The 17,748-nt window shown below is 52.0% G+C and overlaps 1 protein-coding gene across 1 annotated transcript in view; it reads left to right on the top strand.

Moving 5' to 3' along the window:
- The first annotated feature begins 8,500 nt into the window (after positions 1–8,500).
- Positions 8,501–17,748, top strand: part of PKP1 (plakophilin 1) — a 45,012-nt gene continuing 35,764 nt past the window's right edge. Inside the window, exons 1-2 of the mRNA XM_040536028.1 lie at positions 8,501–8,890; positions 15,440–15,540. Coding sequence (XP_040391962.1) covers positions 8,689–8,890; positions 15,440–15,540 — 303 coding nt within the window. The 5' untranslated portion in view covers positions 8,501–8,688. The remainder of the gene's footprint in view (positions 8,891–15,439; positions 15,541–17,748) is intronic.

The raw sequence follows: 17,748 nt of genomic DNA on the forward strand, positions 1-17,748 counted from the left end.
TGAGTAGAGGTGTCTGGAAAAATTGTGTTAAAACCCATTTCTGTACAGAAGCTTCTGATTTTATTTTACCAGTTGACTTAAATCGGAGGTTAAAACTTATTCAGGGCAGCTGCTAGTTAATATCTACAGAAACATCCTGTTTGGTTTTCTAGATCATGCATTTGTTTAAAATGTCAGACTTTTTTATTAAAAGAGGAAGACAGGACACTTTGATCTACAGAAGGAAGGTAACCAAACCTCAGCTGGGCAAGGACTGGGAAAGCCTGAGCTGCCTTTGGAGTGAGCCCTGTTTTGAACATGACATTGGACTCAGGACCTTTTAACATCTCAACCAACCTAAAACTTTCTGTGATTTTCCCCAACGGAGGACAGTGACACATACATGCATGCGGTAGCTTATTGCATCCCCCTGAAGATATGGGATGGCCCTTGGCAATGGCGTATCTTGCTTGGGCAACCTAGAAAATGGTAGGAGCGGTCGCGAAAACCACAGCCTGCTTTCACCAGGGCCTGTGGTGCACAGGACGTTCCTGCACAGATGGCTTGGTTAGTTGTTTCCATAACAAAACCAGGAGGGGTGTGTGCCGTTCTCCAGCAGCGTGGCAGGGGGCATGGGATGCGCTCCCGTTGCCCTCCTTTGTTTTGAGTCATGGCCAAGACTTCAGACACAGCTGAGGGCTGAGCACCATCTCACGGGATGCTGCAGCTTCTGTCCTTGTTTCCACTTTGGATTTGCCAGCTGGTGTCGCAAAGTCCCTCCGCAGTGCCCGGGGCTGCTGGGATGCGGAGCAGGAGCTCAGCCAACTTGCCGGGAGGCTGCATAAATCACGTCCTTAAACCAAGGCTGTGCGGAGTGCGCACCTCCTCTGCCCCGAGCCGGGTGTCGGAGATGGGTCAGGCAGCCCCACTTGTCCCTGGTTTTTCCAGGACCAGAGTGGCTGCACATACAGTAAGGACCACAAAAATTTAGCCCAGTGCTTCAGCCCATTTCCAATAAGGAGGTGATTTTGCATGAGGAGAGAGGCAAAAGGGACTAAGAGATCACGGAAGGATCATTATCAAGTGCACGGGTATGACTTTTGTGGGTGAACATCACCTCGGACATCTCCTTGCCCTGTCTCTATCACTACTACCCAAAGCCTATTTGCGTGCCCAGCTATAAATTGGCTTTGGAAATCATTTTTCCCCATTTAGTCTGCAGGTGGACATGTAAATACCTGTCCACATTGAAACCCAACTCACCACAGACTCTTCCTGGAAAGCAGACACGAGTGAAACATAACCCATCCACGATACACAGATTAGCCTCACATATTATCTCGAGATAAATTCGCTACTAACCACCAGTGTTAGAGGTTTTGCTGTTAAAATAAATGGTACCCTTAAGAAATAACGTTAATAGCACAACTCACATAAATCTATTGATTGGTGGTTTTATTCATAGCAATTTTTGTTAAACAAGGCTTCATAATTTAATTAGGAAAAGGACTGAGCTTCTAGGTTGTCTGGTTCATCCTTCAGGACTGGGCTTATTATCATCACCCTCTTCTTGGGAAGGGCATTGGCACAGTGGGATATCCAGCTGCGTCCCAGGTCCTACCAGGAGAGCAGTTGCCAAAGATTTGGGAAGGGCAAGGCTTCAGTGGAACTGGTGAGCTGGGAAGGAGGTTGTGAACCATTGTGGCAGCTGCCCTTGCTGTTCTGGCTGCAGCTTCTGCCAGCTCTTTCACTTCTTGGCCTTCTCCTTCCCCAGGAGAGGAAGAGGTTCAGCTTGCACATGCCCTCGAATCCAGGCTTTTGCTAACCAAGTTCTGCTGGCTGCACAGTGCCCGTACAAGCAACGCTTTCCTTTCCCAGTTTATGTGAGAAAGCCTGAGCATTTTATCTGTGCTGCTTGTGGGCTCAAGAGTCTTCTTTCATGTGGAGAGATGTGGATGGGACCAAAGCTTCGTGCTCCGTCACTTTGGCCTTAGCAAAGGCTTTCCATGGGGCACCGGGGGGTGCCGCATCCAGCAGGAAGCTGTGAGCTCCTGCAGCACCCGAGGCTAGGACCTGGTGTGCTTGTGTCACGCGGTCTGCAGAAATGGACAGCGTGGTAAAGATAAAACCACAACCTAAATGTAAAGCTGCAAAGCCTTTAACATTAAGCTGAATGCATCCATCTCAAATCCATCTTTTTGCATTTCTTTTGAGTTCCCATCAGCCTGGGTCCATGCCAGGTGGTGAATTGTGTTCTGCCAAACTTTGATTTCAGTCTCAAAACTGTGGGAGTGCCCATCGTTAGCTGTGGACACCTAAATTGCAAAGCGCTACTGCTGAGTATGGAAAGCATAAGGCAGTGTCTGGGAGCAAGGCTCCACTCCTTGGGGATGTCCTGATCCCACCCAGGCTCTGATGACCCCAGGGACTGCAGGGACATTGCCGCAGCCCCTGCATGTAGGTGGAGGAGCATCTCCAGCAGCATGCTGCTGTGCAACACCCAGCATGGGGCAATTAGGGGTTGTGCAGGCATTGGAGCCTTCCCAAAAGTAGAGAAGAGGATGGGAAAGCAAAGTCCTCCAGCAGCTGCTTTTCCAAAGGTGGGGATGAGCACAGCTTTGATGTGACCAACAAAGTTCATTGTCACCCACTGTGTGTCCTGGTGGGCAATACCATTAGGATTAATGCTGCAGGACACTGTGTGCGCAGCACCAGCCCAATGTTTTCATCCAGACAGGACTTGTGTACATTGACAGTTGCAGACAAACCCTCCTGGAGTTCAGGTAGGAAGAGCCTGGGCCTGAAGAACCAACAGTGAGATCCCTGATAACTGGTGATCCCAAAGCTCGGGCTGCTCTGTTCCACCCTGAGAGAGGACAACCGTACCTGTAGCACCCAACGTTGAGCATCACCTTTGTGCTTAAGCCAGGATGAAATAGACGGGACTCCCTGATGCAGGATGTGGGGAGAAACCAGACCCAAAGCCCTGCACCGAGACGTTGCTGTGGAGGGATGGGAAAAGGCCCCACCAGCACAGCAGCACCTGCAGCTCCCCGCAGAGGGATGGCGCTGCCCGATGCGCATAACCCCAAACCCTGACGGGGAACGCGGTGTTCGCCGCCCTCCTCCGCACCCACCCGCAGCCCGTGTTCCCCATCTGCTCCCAGGGGACTGGCGTGCGATCACCTTCCCTGCCCGCCCCCTGCCGCAGGTTGCTTTAACGAGTCGGATGACGCTGGGAAAGGTTGCTAAATCATTACATAAGCTGGTCTGCGAGGTGTCCTCCCCCAGCAGAAATGCAGGGGATTTCACAACGCCGTGGAATCAAGGGCACCCTCGCGCCATCTACGTGCTTGCTCCCTGTCTAAATTTGGCCCTGTCATCTCTGTTCCTTCCATGGAGGGAACACGCTCTCCCTTCCCCGCAGCGTTTCTGAGCTGGGTCAGGTTGGTATGAGCACAGGGAGGCGAGGAGTCCAGGTACCTTCTTGGATGCGATGTCTATCTACCTTCTCCACTCACACCTATGTGGCTGTCGTCACCTCCCTGAACTGTCTTATGGTGGGCACAGGCTCAAGCCCTCAATTTTCTGCACAGTGCATTCATACCTGCCTGGCAGCATCGCCTGTGGAGCAGATGCCCCCCACCCCATCCCTCCCTCTGAGCACTCCTGGAAGCAGCACATGCCTCTGGCAGGACCTGACGTGACCACATTCAGGGGGCACCTCCCCGGTAACGCTCATGCACCCCACAGAGCCTCCAAAACACACCCTTAGGTTATCTCCACGGTTGGTCCATGGCAGTGTGGGCTCTTCTCTGCCACCTGAGTGTGGCTGCCCCAAGCCCAGCCGCCCGCAAGCAGTGACCCCACTGACAACCGGCTCCCTCTGGACTTGCCAGCCATGCCGTTTGCCATCTAGAGGCAAGGGAGTCACTGGTCAGGTCCTTGGGTGGGCCTCAGGACCCTCAGAAACAGAGCAGACAGCTGAAGCTAGGGAGAGGCTACCACAGAGTGCCGCCAGGTCTTCCGGCCATGGGCAAGCAGGGTTCGCTGTCTTTTGGTCACCATCAGCCTGCAGCAGGAGCCCAGCCCATCCTTGCTGGGGGCTGGATGTCCTCACAGGCAGCCAGCAGACCTCTGCCCTGAGCCTGTGTGGCCGGACATGGTGGGGCAGCAGCACGGCACAGATGTGGAGACCAACCTCACGCTCATCTCGACAGCGTCACATGCTTTCAAGGGAAGCCGTGCAGCAGCCACGGGTCGTGAGCTTTGCCTTTCGGCTGCAGGTGACTGTAGCAAGGGCGGGCTTGGCCAGCAGTGCCCCAGCCATGAAGTCGTGGTGTGAAGCACCCCCCGCAGTGCGTCCCCTTCACAGAGACGGGTGAGGAGGAGCCGGGGGCTGAGTGCACCCTGAGCTGGACCTTGCCTGGCAGAGAGCACCGGGTGGAGGTGGCAGGACATCGGCAGCTCCTCGACCGGTTTGGTAGAGGCTCCTCAGGTGAGATGGGGACACGAGGAGGTGAAAAAGCAAGAAACCAGGAGCCTGAGCCCCTGGAAGTCCAACTGACAGCAATGGCCGGGTCTGGGTCTGCTCTCCAGCCTTGAGATGGTCAGGAGTGGAGCACAGGACACAGGAGGAAGGGCTGCAAGGTTCGGGCAGGGAAGGGAAAGCTGAGAGGGGTCTTACAGCTCTCTGCAGCTACCTGGTGGGAGGGTGCAGAGGAGATGGAGCCAGATCTTCTGAGGTGCATAAGGAGAGGAAGAGGCACCAGGAGTGAGCTGGGAGATGGGACATTCCTCTTAGATACTTGGAAAACAAATTCACTGTGAGAGTCACCAAATATTGGAACAGAGGCTGGAGAAGCTGCTGGATTTCCATTAGACCTCAGCTGGACAAGGGCTGGAGCAACCACAGCTAGGCTGGCCCTGCTTTGGGCAGAGGGTTGGTCCCCCAGCCAGAATTATTCCCCGTGCCTGTTACAACACACCCGAATGATGCGGGGATTTCTTTCCCAGCTGCTTTATCTCTGTTACGGAAGGCTTTCAGCTTGGTGCATGCAGCCTTGCAGCTGCTCTGTGTGAGCTGTCCTTCCTTTTTGTGGAGAGAGTGAGGTTCTCCTTCCTTTTATCATGTAAGCTCCAATCCACAGCAGGAAACCTGCGGGGCTCGGGGAGGTTACCAGCTCTGCCGAGGGCCCGGCTGCCCTCTGCCTGCTGCTGTCACCGTCCCATCCTCCCACAGCACCACCCCAAAACGACTCAGTGCCGTGTGTGCGAGGAGCCCAGGGAAGGTTTTTCTCAGAAACACGGTGTCCGCATGTCTCAGCAGGCTTCTGCACGGCTCCCCTTGGCTGGGCTGCTCCGCGCACGCTTTCGGCTGGATCCTGGTTCCCCCGGTGGAGCTGAGCTCTCCACCTGCCCCAGCCCCGTGGCGCTTTGTGGTCCCGCAGAAGGAGAGCCTTTCATGAGAGGCTGAGCGAAACTAAGGCTTTGTGCATTTGAAGAGCAGGTTTTCTCCTGGAGAAACCTTGCCAGGCTCTGGGAAGTCTCAGCTGTGCTGGGTGAGGCTGAGTCACCCCTCAGAAAATGGCATTATCCTGGGAAATGTGAGAAATTCCCAGCACCATTACATCTGTCTCTCTTGGTGACCACCCACTCCCAAGGAAGAAGCAACCCCAGGTGATAAAAAGTCACAGCAGGGCTGTCCATCAGCAATTTGGGGGCTAGCTATTTTTTTTTTTCAAGCTAGATTTAGATTTTGCGGTGATCTGTAGACACCTTCAGTTCAGGAGTGCCTGACAAGTTTGAACAGAAAACCCTGCACCACTCTGGGAGCAGCATTGGGCCAGCGAGCCCTTTGATTGCAATCAGCGAGTTGGCAGGAATCCCAGGAACTCGCACAAAAATGCTTTGAAGAGGCCAGATGCACAAGGTGTGTCCCTGTGAGCGTGTGGGGTGCGGAGCAGTGATTCACGGCATCGCCATGCGATGCTTGGTGCGCGCACATGCAGCCGCTGGACTGCAGCGAAGGCCCCCGTCTCCCTCCGATCACCAGCTGCCTTTTTTATTTTTTCTTTTTGTTAATCTCTTCAGTCTTTCGCCTATCCTGCTCCAGATTTGGCACAGTTTTTTTTTCCCTTTCAGCCTTCCCCTGCTGCTGCCCCGGTGCCTGCGAGCTCCAGACAGAAAGGCAGACAGGGAATTTGCTTCAGGCGCTTGCAGATGCAAGCTCTGCTGCACTGGGCTTGCTGGGGATGACACTCACCGTGCCCTGCTAAGTAAGCATCCCCAGCCCGTGATTCAGAGCAGAAGCAGCAGTTTGCATAGAGGTGCAATAAACTCCTTTATTTAAGTACCTTTTGCTCTTTTAGAGATGGGATTGGAGTCAGTTGCAGAAACCTGGGAGATTCCCTCCCTTGGGCTAGACTGTGCAAACTCACCCCGAAGAAACCATTGTTTCTTGAAAGCCTCTGTAAGCTCCCTGTCCCCAGCTCCCCAGCCCAGCTCAGCATTTTGGGTGAGTTATGAAACAGGGCAGATGCTGGAGCACAGCATTTGTATTATCCGCCAGCAAATGACTGGATGTGATAAACACTTGGCTCTCCCGTGCAGGGACAGGGTGAGGGCTGTTCCTTGCCGTGGGGAAAATGACATTACAGGTTTGCAAGAGCTGGGCACTTTGTTGTGCAGAAGCCATCTGATGCTGACAGCCTGTCATTGATTTGCGAAAACATCGTTTGGCATCGATAACAAGTGTTCAGGAGAAACAAGTAGGACACAGGAAAGCAACACCCAGGTATTGCTTCGCTGTTCCCTATCCAGACTGGAAGCGCACAGACATATCTCCACTCTGAAAATGAGCACAGGAGCAGCAGAAAATCCTCCTCCATGTACCTGCACATTGGCAGTGGTCTTGGGCAGTGCTCACCCAGGCTGGCCTCCCCTGGGCATGGCCTAAACGTCCAAGCTGGTTGGGTGATGGAGCAGAGTGAAGCTGCTGCATCACTTGGGTGAGACGTTGGGAACCTTGGGGAGGGGAAGCCAATGATAATTAGGCTCTAGTTGCTCTAGGTCTGAGTCTCATTAACAGAGTTTGGGTTTCTGCTGCTGGGGTTCACTGGAGAAGCACCCTGGAGCAGCAGCAGGTGTACAAAGCTCATCCTACCTAGGAACATGCCCTGTGCTTTCTGATAGTGCTCTTGTTCCCATGAAAACCAAAGTGCGGCATTGCTGTGGCCACCTGCGTGTTCACAAACCACCAGGGAAACACAAAACCTGATGAATGGGAATGAAATAAAGTGTGTTCAGTGTCCTCCTGCTGCTTTCGAGGAGGGACCCAGCATCTGTGAGCTGCCAGCACCAGGTCTAAGGTCAGCTAGACCCCAGGCACTGGTCCTTCAAGGGATGGAGGAACCCCCCCCCCCCCCCCCCAAGTCCTCCCCACTGTGGAGAGTTTTGGGACTCTGTCTAGCAGTGCAGAGGAAGCTGCTTCTCCAGCCGTGTGTCCTTGTCCCATGCCCAGGACCTGGTGCCAAGGGATCCCAGGAAGCCTCTGTCCAGGACACCCTCCCCTTGGCTTCCCTGCTGATGGGGTTTGTGCCTCTCCTCCTCTATCAGCCTCTAGTGACTTGGCAGGAGCTTTGTCAGCACTGGCTGTGACCTGAAACTGAGCCCCCCAGCACCGAGGGGTCTGGTTCTCTGCAAAGGACTCGCTGCAGCCTGGCTTGGCAGAGAGAAACCTTGCCTTCAGAGTCAAAACCCAGCGTGTGACTTCTCACTTAGCCAGGTTCTCTTGTAGTCTTCTTGCTAAAAGTCCTCGCTTCTTCCATGCTACCCCAAGCCACTTGCAGAGGTTGCCCCAAAGCTTTGCCTGGTGCCTGTCCTGATTTATACACGGATTTTATACTGCTGCTGCCAAAGGGTCCACGACCCCCACGTTAGGTGCTACACAGACACCCCTGCAGCCCTGGGCTTAGCAGACTTGCAACCTGTGCAGGCAGATGAAGTTTTTGGACAGGGAGAGCTGGACTGAGGGAGATGGGAGCATCTCTGTGTGGCCATGGTGGTGGCTGGACCCCTGTGGGACCGGGCATGGCGGGCAGTGTTGTACCTCTGACCCATGGCGTGTGCAATGCTGCCTCTTGCTATCAGGGCTGTCCCCAGGCTCTTGGCACTGGGACACCATTTCGATCCATCTTAAACCAAGAGAAATAATGCAAAACAAGTTAAGCGGGCTGCACGGGAGCTCCTCCAGCCTATGAGCACCGTTTCCTAGTGAGACGCACAGCCCCATATCCATGGCCCCATTGCGAGGGGGCGCAGCAGTGTCCAACGCCCACCCACCCCCCTCCCACCCTTCCCCTCTCCCTGCTGGGACCCCCCCAGTTTGGGGCAGAGCTGGGACGAGGGCAGCAGAGCCGCGTGCCCTGCAGCGGCAGCGCGGGGGCCGCGAGCGAGCGGCGGCAGCGGGGAGCGCGTGGGTGTGTGCAGGCAGGGCTGTATATCCAGTCTGGCAGAGGGTGTGCCTGCTCACACGGCGGGGAGCCGAGCCGGGAGCAGGAGCCCTGAGACACCCTCGGCTGGGGGACGTATGGCAAGGAGGGGCTCGGGAGATTAACGCCAGAACGAGACGCGTTCGCTGTCGCCTCGTGTCGTGTGCGGTCAGGTGCAGTGCAGCCCCCTCTCCCCCCAGCCCCGCGGTGTGCAGCCATGATTCACTCTCCACTGAAGACAGCGTTGGCATATGAGTGCTTCCAAGACCAGGCCAGCTCCACGCTGGCCCTGCCCTCGGATCACAAGCTGAAAACTAAGGGCACGGGGAAACAGCGCGTCCAAGAGCAAGTGATGATGACGGTGAAGCGGCAGAAGCAGAAGTCGTCGGTGTCGTCGAGCGTGGGACACTCCAACCGAGGTAATGTCCCACCGTGCGGTGGACAGCAAGGGGTCCCCTTTGAGACTGGTGCAGGTGCTGTGGGGTGCCCCTGCTGTGAGCTTTTGTGGGGTTTTGTTCATGGGGTCAGAGCGGCTTGCATCTCTAACGGGGTACCTGGGACAGGGGATGCCGGGGTCTCTTACACAGGATGGAGGCGTTATGACAAGGCACGGCACTGGTGCAGCGAGTCCATCCCTGGGGCTCTGAGCTGTGTCTGTGCCGTGCTGCTAGCCATTTGCTCCCTGGCCTTGAAGCTGCCTAAAAGCTTTGTGAACCTCTCCTCCGCAAGTGTCCCCTAGGAGGGCTTCTCCTCCAAACTCATCCCCTCCTGCAGGCAGCCAACGCCACCATCATCACGGCTCCACCGTGCCGTGGGGCTGGCAGCTCTGCGGCAGGCAGGGAGAAGGCAGCTCTGCTACGCACAGGGCATGGACCTGAGCTCTGGCAGCTCAGGCTTTGCCTCCAGAGCTCCTAACGTGTCCCCCATTTGAAGGCTGAGCCTCAGGGATGTCCCGGTGTGAGTGGCAGGAAGGGGGTGAGAGGATGAGAAATGCCCCTTCCTTACCTCAGCGGTGCAGTGGGGACGCTTCACAGCCCCCTCCGTTTTGCAGAGGGGTAGAGCAGGGTGCAGGCATCCAGCTGCTCCACCTCCACGTGGTTTGTGCAAGTCCTCAGCTGAGTCCTGGATCCAGGTTTCCTATAGGAACACCTTCCTCTTTGGCTTGAGGCTCGGCAAATTGTTTTCTTCTCTGTCCTTGCGTCTGGAGGAAGCAGACTTGGAGGGCAACCCAGCTTTCCCCAGACAGGAGCTGCAAAACCAGATGGGCACAGCAACCACAACACAAAACCTCCCGGCTCTCGGTGGTGCTTTCACCAGCAGCTGCAGCAAGCTCGCTGCTCTGGCCGGGCTTAATGGGAAGAGCAAAGCCTGAGGCTCTGGGAGATGGGGGCTACTGGGGCTGGGACTGAGTCCTTCAGTGTGCCTGGGGAGTGCAGTGTGCATGGAGGTGTTTGCAGGGAAGCCGGGTGAGCTGGGCTGGTCTCTGATGGCTCGTTCGGGGACTACAACTCGGTGGCAGCTTTTCTGAGCTGGATCTGGAGGCAGACTCCAGCGCCGGTGGGGTGGCACGGTCCAGACATGTTTGGGGCTGGTTTGCCAAGAGGCGCTGGGAAGGAGTGGAGGTGGCATTCCCATAGGAGCCCTCCTGGATGCGTGCATCGTAATTGCTGCGATAGAGGGAATAGAGAAGCTTCATGGGAAAGGCGTGTGTGCAGTGATCCAAAGTCTCTGCTTTCTCTCTCTTTTTTGCACGTTTGGGGACATGGACTCCTGTGGGTGGGTGGGGGACGGGGAGAGGAGAGCTTTCTTCTGCCACCAAAATGGCAGGCGATGGGAGATACAAATCCCCGCCTCCCTCAGGAGGGTTTATTGCTTACAGTGTTATGGTGCCAGACCTGACCAAACAAAATACAGCCCAGGACGAGATGAGAGGCTCTGGAGGGGAATGGGGCACCACCAGCCTCCCTTTGCAGCAGAGGGTTATTCCAAGGGGAAGCAGGCAGGGGGACGTCTCCCACTGCTGCCCATGGGCAGGAAGGAAGGGAGGCAGAGGGGGATTATTCTGCTTGGAGAGGAGCCCAGGTGAAACCTCTGGGAAAGAAATAAAGAAAAGCAAATTCCCAAGCTGCCCGTCTCTGCTCGACAAGCTCAAGCTAAACCCCTCCTCCAGACACTTTTGGGAATGTCTGGGAATGGGAATTGCGTGGAAATGTGCAGCTCTGGTTTCTGCGTCCCAGGGAAGCTGAGTCACATCCAGCTCCCAGCAGCTGCCTCCAAACACGGGGCTGAGGCTGCCCCGTTCCCACTGCGGGGAGGCTGGGCAGCACCGAGGTCCTGGTCCCCCTTTTTGATGGGCACGGGTGGTTTGCCCTGGGAACTGCTTCTTTCATGCACTGCTGGAGGGACTCTCAGAAGGGCAAGGAGTTCCCATTTATTCTCCATCTTTTCTCCTGGGTGGGAGCCTGAGAGGGTCAGGCTGAACTTTCAAGGGGCAGCATTGTATCATATTGGTTTTTACTGCTGTCGGTCCTGAGGGCAGCTGAGCAGACCTAGTGAGATGCATGAATGTCTCCTGCAAGCAGGCTGAGGGTCTGTTGGGGTGGACATCTGCCACGTGCATCCTGGTATGATTTCTCTGAGATGCTCCTCAAAGGCAGCACAAGCTGGGTAATTTTTAAAGCCCCTTGATAAGTGTTCAAGTGCTGTTCCTTCTGTATCGACCCAGGTCCAGCTGTCAGTCCCTGCATGTTGATACGTGGCTTGAGCAGGAGCTGAAGAGCAGAGTAGGGCTTCCCCCAGCATCCCAAATGCCTGCACCCGTGTACGTAGGATGCGGACATGGGCATGTACCCCACCTGCACACAGCAGGGATGGGATTGTGAACCATAACTGGTGTCTCTTTAGAGGGAGCAGATGCTCCCTCAATGTCCTGCTATTGACATCTCCCAAAAAACAGTTGGTTAATTGGAGTGCAGCGGATCAAGGCAGTGAGGCCGCTGTCTGAAGATCCTGGTGTCATGCACAAGACATGGAGCGGTGGCAGGAGAAAAGGCCAAGCTGAACCAGTTCCTCCTGGCCATCAGCGCTGATCTCCCAAGTCCTCTGGCTAAAGAAAAGCTTTGCCAGCGCCTCGTCACGGACTGGCGAGGTGCAGCAGCGAGCAGAGATCTGAGGAAACCCAGACTGAGTGTTGTATCCACCGGTGTCGTGGCTGAGCCACAAGGCAGAGGCTGGCTATGGTTGAGGGAAGTCCCACCGACATCTAATGGGGGAATTACTCCGATGTGCATGGAGGGCATTGCGGACAGTCAATGTTTTGACTTCTGTAACCTTCCCCTAGGAGGAGATGGGTCAGTGAAAGCTCCTCCACAAACCTTTCAGGTTATTGAGTATAGAAAGGGACGTCCCTTCTGCTCAAAGGCCAGGAGGCAGAAATGCAGCCTGGTCATCCCTGCACGGCTCTCAGCTGCTGGGATTTCACCAACACTTCTCCTAGCAGGCATCCTGCTTTGGGCTTCCCACAGGCCCTCTTCTCTTACTACTTTTTTCCTATGTTTAATCATCCTCATTGTTTTAAGGCTGTGCATGGTTTATTATTTGACTTGTCTAGCCTGCGCTACCGGTGACGGGTTCTTGTCTTGCCTTTCCCTGCCACAGATTAATATTTATTAATATGCCTCCATTGCCACAAAATTCCCTGTTAGCTTTATGTGTCCGGCTGAAGTCTTCTACTGTCATGCTTGAAAAATGGCACTTGTGACATAACTCTTCTAGCCATCAGCCTCCTAGCTTTAAGGGCTGCAGAGTTGCCTTTGAAGAATGTAAATAACTGATTAAGAGGGACATAAAGCTCAGGCATATTGTGTTATATCAGCTCTTACTTTGCTCTGCAATGATTGATAACAGAGGAGGATTGATAACAGTGAGAGGAGGAGGAGGGCAAGGCTGGCATGTAGTGGTGCTCACAGCAATTAAGCAAAAGCTTTTGCAATCCTTATCTGTGGTACTTAGCTTTTACAGTCGTGAGCTTTCCCACCGAAGTTAATGGGATTTATTGACCAAGTTTTGAAGGAAATGCTGTGGGGCAATGGCAATTTGGGGGTGGGAGAGAGGTCCCTGTGACAGCCCAGCCAGAGCCTGAGCGGCCCTCAGATATTTTCTGCCCCACTGTTGGGAGGCTGTGCTTCAGTGAGCGAGTCTCCTCCATGTTTTTTCTGCCTCTGTCCCACCTGTTATTTACCACTAATGCAGTGGTTTTAATCGACTCTGTGTCTGTGCAAGTGCAAGTGGGTGCTTCAGAGAGCTAAGCAGCAGCTTGGATGCCAACAAATGGGACACAGGCATAGCTAGGAAACAGTGTCAGGAACTTCATCATTGCCCCAGTGAGCAAGTCCACCCCCTGCCAAAGTGATTTTTTATGTTTTGTTTTGTTTTGTTTTGGTATAGTTTAGTTTAGTTTAATTTATGGAGACAGTCTGTTTTACCCCAGGGTCTCAGACGGACCTGTGGCCATCCTGTATGGTCTTTACCCGTGCGGTGGCTGAACAGCAGAATATCCTCCTCTCCCCCAAGGGTGGTTATACACAGCCAAGCTGCCTCTCAGGATGAGTCAGGCAGAGAACTGTGTAAACTTACAGGACAAAACAAAGCTGATGTTTTCTTCAGCCGCCTCCAACGTAAAATCCCTAGGTTCTTCCTGGCCTTCATACTGAGCTCTCCAAGCAGCAGAGCGCGGTGCTGGGGTGGCAGGAGCACCTTCTCCAACCAGCAAGGCAGCTTCGAAATGCCTTGAACGTTTGAGGCTTTGTATAATTATATATTTACAACCTCTTATGTGCAAGTTCTTGGAGGTGAAGGCTACTCTTCAACAACTGAAGAACATAGACCTGCATGAAACTCCTGGCCTCTTGAATTTGTCCACTGAATGGTGACTTTACAATGAAAATTACGTGTGCCTGAACTGGTTTATTTTTTGGCATTTTCTTGCTCAACCCCCAAGCCTTTAGTGCTGTGCTTGACAGGAATGGATGCTGAGAAAAAAAGCATGGTCCCGGGGGGACTGGTCAGGTTAACCCATGAGTCACACCCAAAATCACTTTCTTCCATTTAAGGGTGCTGTTGACTCACAAACAGCATCAGGAAATTCCAGCCTGCAGACACATTCTGTTTGCACAGAACAAGAGAATGATTGTGAGAAGTAATTCCCAGGAAACTGTTATGGGATTGCACTCAGAACTCGTATCACCTGGCACAAACTTATCATCTCAAGCCCTGCCTTGCTTCTGCTGAAGCCCAGTAGTAATCTCCTCCTCTGGAGGTTCATGGGAAACTACAGGGTAGGTAAGCAGTAGGTGAATTCTGCCCCTGAATTGTACCTCCCTTCTCAGGTCGATGGCTATTTCCTTCACACTTAAACACAAGTCCTGTGAAGCTTAATGTATATGAAGCAATCAGTGCTGGAGAAATAGGCATCTTGGAACAATGCTCACCGAGTCTATACATTTTATGGAAAACGAGATCCTGTAGTTTTTCTGCACAAGCATATGCTTGTGAACCCTCTCTGCTGTTGCTTATTCTGCATTCAGTGGCGTTCTGCAGATGCTGCCATCCGTGCAGTGCTGCTCCTCTCTTGTTGACAATAGAAAGAAAATCTCATTACTTATACTGCATCTATGGGGACAATCTTCCTGAGAAAATGCAAGAATTTTTAGCCACGTACCAAATCAACATAACAGGTTCTGGATGCCTCAGGCAAGGCAATAAATGAGATATATTCCAAGGATTGGTGGCTGTAGAAGACCTGAGTGGCTTCGGGGCCTTTGTGGTAGAGTTTATCCAGTTTATCTAAGAGATGAGTCTTATCAAACCATCAGAGATTAGGATATTTCTGACATTACCCACCAGTTTAGGTGCATAACTTGAGACAGGTAAGTCCTGATTTTGCAGTTTGTTAGACATTCAGAGCTTTCCCTGGAAGTTAATTGGGGTGTAGGGTTTGCACTTCCTCATAACGGGACTTGGGATGCCACAATTATTGAGCACTTTTGAAAATGAAATTTAAATGACCTTAAACTCTTTTGGACCATCTGAAGGGTGTTAAGGGAATTGCAGCTTGGAAAGAGAATGAGTCGTTCTTTTTTTTTTTTCTCGTAGTGATGAAAGCAGCCCTGAGTTCATAATGATGGAACTTCATATATTTTCAGGAAAACAAAGTATAAACAGAGTAAACTTTCAGAGACTGGTGATGGAAATTAAAGGCAATGCTATTTGTTTTTTTTTAGTGCTTGACTATTTTAGATCCTCGGGTGTTAAATAGATGTGATCATCATTTACCAAGCCCGTTTGTTATTTACAACTTACTGAATTTAGCAAGCCTTGCTCACACTATTCATGTTGATCTCGTTATTAGTCTTCAGACCAGGAAAGCATTTTGTCCCCAGCCAGACTGGCAAAAGGGTTGGGGTGGGCTTTATCTTCAGAGAAGAGACGAATTTTTGTTACCTTCAAGTCAGAGTAAGGGAGGTGAGTTTCAGGTTCAGAGCTTCCAGGATGAGCGGCACAAAATATCACCCCATTCCTCACATATAGCAAAGACCCAAGATATCGGCCAAGTCTTTGGCCCAATCTGCTCTTGTCCACTTGTGGATTTTATGACACTATTTTTATTTTTTTATTATGGTCTTTTGTGCTGAAGACCTTAGGGTGTTGCTCGCAGTCTGAGGGTTGGAGTTTCTAGGGGCTCTTCTGAATAAACATCTTTGAGTTGCCTGCAATAGCAAGAGCGTGACTTACTGACTTTCTTTCCTACATCCCTGTTAAGTTTTCTAACTCTGTTATTCTTTGCTGACAATTTGAAAGGATGTAAACTCACTGGAAAAAAAAAGAAAAAGAAAAAAAGAGTGCTATGCTTTAAAGGTGCACCCACTGGGACCACTTTCTCCTACTGACGGTGCTTTTTCCATTTACAGGTTCCATGTACGACTGTTTAGCTGATGGTTATGGCTATGGGACATCCCGAGGCAGCTATTACGCCAAAACCCAAACAGGAAACAGCAACTGGGGGTATCCGGTAAGCTACTCTTTTATCTGGGAACTGTGGCATGCTCTTGAGGTAACTTGCACGGAAAGCAGCCTCTAGCAGGAGAAGTCATGTGGCAAGGTCACAGCACTTCGGAAACTTGCCGGAGAGAGCTTGTGCATGGCTATTTTAGCAAGTAGCTCCATGCAGTGGGAGAGGATCAGTAGATGGAATCAAGGGGCAACAAGGACCTTATGTCGATGTCATATGTGGCTGGCGATTTTACTGTGAACAAGATTTAATTTGGTCTCATAGATTAGTATCCCAGCAACACAAAATGTCTGATGGTGTCTGAAGGTCATAGCTTCAGATTGTCCCACCTCAGTCAAAGCTTGGAGCACATCCATTGCTCACTTCGAACAATTGCCATTTTTATTTCCATGCACCAAACATTCCGTGAACAAAATCAAAGCAGTTGGTTGGGGATCATCAGGGAATTTGCATCATTTGCTGTTCCCACCTAAACGCTGCTTCAGTCTCTTTTTAGATACTCTCTGAACTTAGAAAAGAGGTGCTTCACTTCTCCCATTCTGTTTTCTACTGAAAATATTATATTAGAGATTGCCAGAAAAAGCACTTGTAAGATTGTACTTGTCTTTGTGCAATCTGAGTGAACACATCCCGCAGAACGACCTGGGTGACAGACTCCTGGTGCACTGGGAAGCACTCCAAACCACTCCAAAGTCTACCAGGACTGCATGTGCTTGTGTTCCCCCTCCACCTAGGATTCTGTTCTTCCACCTGTATTCTGTTCTTCCTTGGTTTTCATCAGCTATAAAGTAAAAAGCGCAATTCACAGATCTGGGATTTGAATACAGGAAAAAGAAAGGGCTCCTTTCAACAGCTGCGGGACTGTAAAGCAGCTCCCTGTCAACCTTCAAAGGTTTGAACCAGGAAAGGTGCTTATGTTGGCTTCAAGCACAGAGACAGAGGAGTGAAGCTTTTCCTGTTAGCTGCCAGATCCTCTGCCTGTTCACAGCATCTGCATTCCTCAGCTTCAGAAAGATTCGTCTGTCGTCTCTTTTAATGGCCATGGTGTAGCATGCTTTCCTCAAGGCAGCGATAAAGTCTCTTGCTAGGTTTGATGCTTGCTGCATGTTCAGTAGGTGGGCTGGGAGCAAGGGCATGTCTTTGAATTTCTTATTTACACTGTCTGTCAACTCAATGTCAACTGTCTGTCTGTTTCAAAGTCTTTTGCTGAGCTGTTTAAATGCCAGACAGTGATATTTCTGCCTGGTGTAAGGCCAAACGAGTGGCAGTAATGGGTCAGAGCGGGGGGTCCACCTAGCTGAGCATCCTGTTTCCATCATGAAGGTGGGGATGGACCCCTGCAGAAGGGTCTAAGCAGGGCAAGCAGGCAGTGGTGCTTCCCAAAGCGTTTTCTTGGCCCCCAGCAGTTTGCAGCTGAGGGGCATCCTGAGCCAGAGGTGGAACCCCTGAGCTTCATGGTTGTGCTGATTTGTTTCCATGATTTATTGCTGTTCGTCTGTTGTGGCTCCGGAAAGAAGCATGTTGTGCTTTGCCTAAGCAAAACTGTTCTGTTCCAACCATCTGGTGGTTTCTGGCTGGTCTTTTGTTAAGGAGAGAGGAACGAAGCCGTGGCTCCGCAGTTGCCCCTCCAGCTCATGCTACAGCGCTGGCAGCACGGCACTGCGGTCAGTGCTGCTGGTGTCAGTGCTATTGTTTAATTTTGTTAATTCCTGGTCTCCTTCCCGATCATTAGAGCAGCAGGACAAATGCAAGCTAGTTAGAAATGCCAACTGGCTGCTGGGGATTTCAGTCCAGCACTGATGTTGCTGTGTTGGCTTGCATGAGGATTATGAAGGTCTAATAGATGCCTCTGTTAGACACCACAGAGGACACTGCACGGAGCAGTTCAGTCACTTCTGGTTCACCACGGACTTGTACGGCTCATGGCTTTTCTCTGAAGGGCTCTCCTGCATTTATGGTCGGGGAAGGTCTTTCTCCAAGCCTAATTGTCTTACCAGCCTTGCATTCTGGAAATTTTTGGTAAAGGTCTTCAGGACCTGGGCTACTTTAGAAAAAGGGACTGGGATTCATGAAGGATTCACAGTGAAATGAGTCTTACAAAACCTTGTCTATCTGAAAATCAGCCATTTTGTCCTAACAAGTTGTCTAGACTCCTCCCATAGCCAACAAAGAGAGAGGTACGAGGAGGTGATTCATCTCCTCTATCGG

Source organism: Cygnus olor, chromosome 24 (assembly GCF_009769625.2).
Source record: "Cygnus olor isolate bCygOlo1 chromosome 24, bCygOlo1.pri.v2, whole genome shotgun sequence".
In the NCBI taxonomy this organism is placed as follows: Eukaryota; Metazoa; Chordata; class Aves; order Anseriformes; family Anatidae; genus Cygnus; species Cygnus olor.